General features: G+C 44.8%; 1 protein-coding gene across 3 annotated transcripts in view; it reads right to left on the reverse strand.

Annotated features, from left to right (window-relative positions):
• dachc (dachshund c) overlaps positions 1–2,829 on the reverse strand; it is a 25,590-nt gene extending 22,761 nt beyond the window's left edge. For 2 of the 3 annotated variants that reach the window (XM_030442913.1, XM_030442912.1), the window contains exon 1: positions 1,955–2,825. In XM_030442913.1, the coding sequence (XP_030298773.1) occupies positions 1,955–2,538 (584 nt within the window). In that variant the 5' untranslated portion in view covers positions 2,539–2,825. Of the gene's footprint in view, positions 1–1,954 lie in introns of all 3 variants that reach the window. The other variant, XM_030442914.1, reaches the window with a different exon arrangement.
• Between the last annotated feature and the right edge of the window lie 1,521 nt (positions 2,830–4,350).

Genomic DNA, 4,350 nt, shown 5'->3' on the forward strand with positions numbered 1-4,350 from the left:
GTCTGACTGAGCTGGACTGGAAAATAATAAGTGATGGCTGTCTTAATCAGTAACAAAACCCCTCGCTGAGCCCTGATGCTGTCACAGAGCAGTAACATCACTTTCACGGAGACGTTGGTGAAACTTTTGGCTTCGCTCGGGCCGAGCCTTCCAGCTTAAACCACCTCGAGTCACACTTTTTCCACCTCCAGCCCTACGCGAGGGATTAGCTGGAGACTTCTAATGCATGGTGATGATACTAATGGCCACCACAGCACATTTGAAGCCCTCAGACAAAGAATCGCAGAAGTCGTTTGAAGATTTCAGACGAGTGATGTTTCCAGATCTCATTAACTAAAGGCTGTTTGAGTGTTGTGTGGATAATTAGAGACGGCGGAGGCTGTGTATTTTCAACCGTTGTAGAACAACGTTTCCCATTAACACCTGACACAGAAGAAATCCCCAAAGCAGCCCAGAAGATGCATCTGGATTTTCGTCTTGGTTGGAGGGCCTCGAACGCTTTAAACGCAGGTGTTGGGAGGCTGCCTCGCACAATAGTTTGTTTCTGGTTTTTGCTCAACAAGTCAAAGCTTGTAGCAAACGCTAACACCTGCTATTAAAATCAAAGATAAAGAACAGCACCTGGATGATTTGATCTATATGCAGGAAACATAAAGAAATGAAAAAAAAAAAAAAAAGCTGTTTTCTTTGGCGTCTATCTGCACACATCTTGACACATCCTCCATCTGAATTTAATGGCAGGTGTAAATTGGATCACTCGTGCTCCAAGGAGCAGGGATTAACTATCAAACAATATAAAAAAATTCCCCAAACTAAGGCTAATCCACACTCCTCCGGATTGAAACCCATGCTGTTCCGAGCATGTGGTCGGCACAACAGCAGACTGAGGCTCCAGGAAACCACAAATCCCTGCCAATTTAGCCCCTTTATCCAAAAAACATCTCTGTGGCACATTGGATTGATGACCCATGTAGTTGGTCACCATCGGAGTTCTGCAAAACAGCTCATCTACATAATCGCATCATAAATACCGAGAATTCATTTAATCATCTCCTCTGTTCTGATGCTCTGGGCTAAAGAGTGTTGATATGATAAGACAGCGAGTTATTAAGGAAGGAGAGAGAGGGAGGCAGAGGGAAGGAGAGAGAGCAAAGGGATCAGTGAGTGAGTGAGTGAGCTTGTCCTGATTTAAGCTGCCGCTTGGGGCCAAATGAAAATTAATTAATTTCTGTGAAGAATCAATTTCTCAGAATGACAGTGTCAGATTCAATGTGTGCGTGTCTGTGTGTGTGTCAGGGAGACAGTGAAAGACAGTGCATGTGTGTGTGTGTGTGTGTGTGTGTGTGTGTGTGTGTGCGTGTCAGAGAGAGAGAGCAAGAGATCACAGCCGGAGATAACATGACAAAACTTTTAAGAGTGTTTATTTTTAAATGAGATTACTAAAATTCATTATCGTCAACGCCATCGTCACTATCGCAGCGTTCATCATCCGTTCACATGGTGATTAGTGACGGGCCTGGCAGCACTAATGTGGTAAATAAAATTTAAAAAAAGGGGGTTAACTGGACCTCCAGTCAGTCATGATCAGATGTAAAAACCTCAAAGATGTCCAAAAAAGACTAATCAGACAGAATATTTCATGGAATATTCCTTTAACCTTATTTGTTTCTATGAGCCTTTAATTCGGAGGAATCTCATGCAAATATCAGATTAATGCTAGAAATTTAATTCAAGGTTGCAGCTAATCATTAATCATCACTCACACTCAGTTTGAAATATTGATTTTTTTTTTGGGGGGGGGGCATCATGGAGGCTTTGTCATGACCTGCAGACACTTCATACAACAAGGTGAGAAGAAGTCACTTAAACCTTTTAAATTCCCTGGATCTTGGACCCCACCTGCTGGGTCACACCATCACCCCCCTCCTGTCTCCCCCTCTGTCTCCCCTCTCACCTTGCGTTGGTACAGTCGTTGTAGAGCGTCTCGAAGTCCTGCCTGGAGATGAGTTTGCACCGGTTCACCCCGGGCTGGATGGCCCCGAGCCCCCGCAGCACCCGGACCTGCTCCACGTTGCACACCACCGGGGCGATGTCCAGCCGTTTCAGCTTGGTGTAGACGGTGTGCAGCCCGCCGACCAGGTGCTTGAGAAACACGTCGAAAGCCTGCGGCAGGCAGATGAGCTCCGTGTCTTTCACGGTGAACGAGGCCAGCTTGGCACCTTTCACCTCCACCAGTTTGCACTCGTTGTTCTGCGGCGTGCTCTCCACGGGCGACGGGGTGGCGTACACGGGCTTAGCGCCGCTGCACACCGGGGCTCCTCCGGTCTTCAACGGGGTCCCGTTCGGTAGTAAGAGGTCCGCTCGGAACTGGTGAAGCAGCGCCGGGTGCGCCACCGGAGGAGCCGGGGAGGACGCGGCGGAGGTGGCCGCAGGTGGCGGGGAGTTGGTGGCCGGAGAGACGGAACTCGGCGCCGGGTGGTGCCCGAGCGAAGCGGCGGGGAGCAGAGCCGGAGCAGCCGGAGTTGCCATGGTGGTCATGTCCGAGGACCGGAGCACAAAAGTAAACTTCAAAAAGTCAACTATTTATTTATACAAAAAAATAAAAAAAAAAGTTAACTTGCGCACAGCAGCTCTGCGAGAGGGGAAGTGCGCATTGAAGAAGAACAAGCAGAAGAAGAAGGGGTGAAAGAAGAAGAGGAGAGGACAGGAGGAGAACAGGGTCCGACCGTGTGTGGAAAAACAGATCACATAGTTGAGTCAGAATGAGAAGGAGGCTTGTCTCCGAGCTGGAGATGCTACTGTCACATTATCATAAAGAGGAGGAGCGTGGACGTGTTTCTTGGAGAGTGAGAGACACGTTCACACACAGGGAGAGAGAGAGAGAGAGAGAGAGAGGAGAGGAGAGGAGAGGAGAGAGAGCAAAGATTAGCCCACATAAACTTTGGATAAGCCTATTTATGAACGCCTAACGAGAAAGACACTTTGATATTAATGCTGCCGATGGGGCTTAGTGAGACTGTGGCACTCAATCTATCTTCTTTTAAAACATATTTGTTTTAAATGATGGCACCACTGTCATCTTCCCACATCAGCTGAGTGGGAGAGGAAAGTTGTAGATTATAACTGTTTCATCCTGGAAAATGTTCTGATGTGATGCTGAGGTTACGTGTCCTGATGTCCTATTACTGGTACATGGGGATAACATCAGAAAGCACGTCTTAAATCTGATTATAGAAGAGTACTAAGCAAAAAAAAAAAAGACACACAAAGCTTGTTTATCATCATTTTTTTCTGACACCCACACATCAAACCAAGTAAACTCATCTCTCTGGTTTGATTCTCTCTTCTTTCTTGAGCCCTTTGATTCAAAATCAGATTCAGATTGTTGTGGATTTAAGACAGTGATGGTGTGGAGTACAAACAATGACACAATTGAGTAGGAATGAAGTGCAGAATAAAGATTACTCGAACAGATGTCGAACATCCTGTAAGACGGCACCTGATTTCCTCTTTTGGAGCGGCTCATCTAGCTGTAGCACCAAAATTGAATTAAGCGTGGACGTACTAGGTGACTTTACCTGTATTTCACTATGCTTGCTTTCTTACCTTTAGAAAAATAAAAATACTGGTGTTACAAAGAAAAAGACAAGTTCTCCTGTCCAAGTCTTTATATGAAAGTATGTCACATTTAAAGAGACAGTTCACCCCAAAATCAAAAATGCAAATTCCAAAGCCACAGCCAAATTATATTTGAGCGAGGGCAGACATCTCAATGGCGATATCTCCAAAACTCAGCAACAGACGCCAAAACAATCTAGATGGACAAAACGGCATTAAAGGTTCATTTTGTGAGGAAGTAGATTTTTTAATCTTATTCCCAACAAATACTGATGCTTAAGGATTGCAGGTAAGGTCAGCCGCCATCCCAAAGCGTCTCTTTTTGAGGAGTGAATGAGAAGGAGTCTCAAAAATCAACTTTCAAAATATGTATTTATTTTTTTTATTTTGGACTGAACTGTTCCTTTAAATGTGACATACCTTCACATAAAGACCTGGACATGAAAAATGTCCTTTTTCTTTGAAAGAACAGCCATTTTATTTTTGGAGGTAAGAAAGTAGGCTCAGTGAAACAGAGGGGAAAAGCACCTGCGAAATCACTAGTACATCCATGCTTAATTTAATTTTGTGGCTACGGCTCGATAAGCCCCCCGAAAAAAAGGAAATTGGCGGCTTTCTTAAAGGATGTTTGACCTCTGCTCAAATGATTTTTATTCTGCACTTCATTCTGACTGAATGCTCTTGTTTTGTCATGATTGTTTTGTTGTTTGTATTCCATAGCATTAAAGGTCT

The sequence above is a fragment of the Sparus aurata genome, chromosome 15 (genome assembly GCF_900880675.1).
Source record: "Sparus aurata chromosome 15, fSpaAur1.1, whole genome shotgun sequence".
Lineage (NCBI taxonomy): Eukaryota > Metazoa > Chordata > Actinopteri > Spariformes > Sparidae > Sparus > Sparus aurata.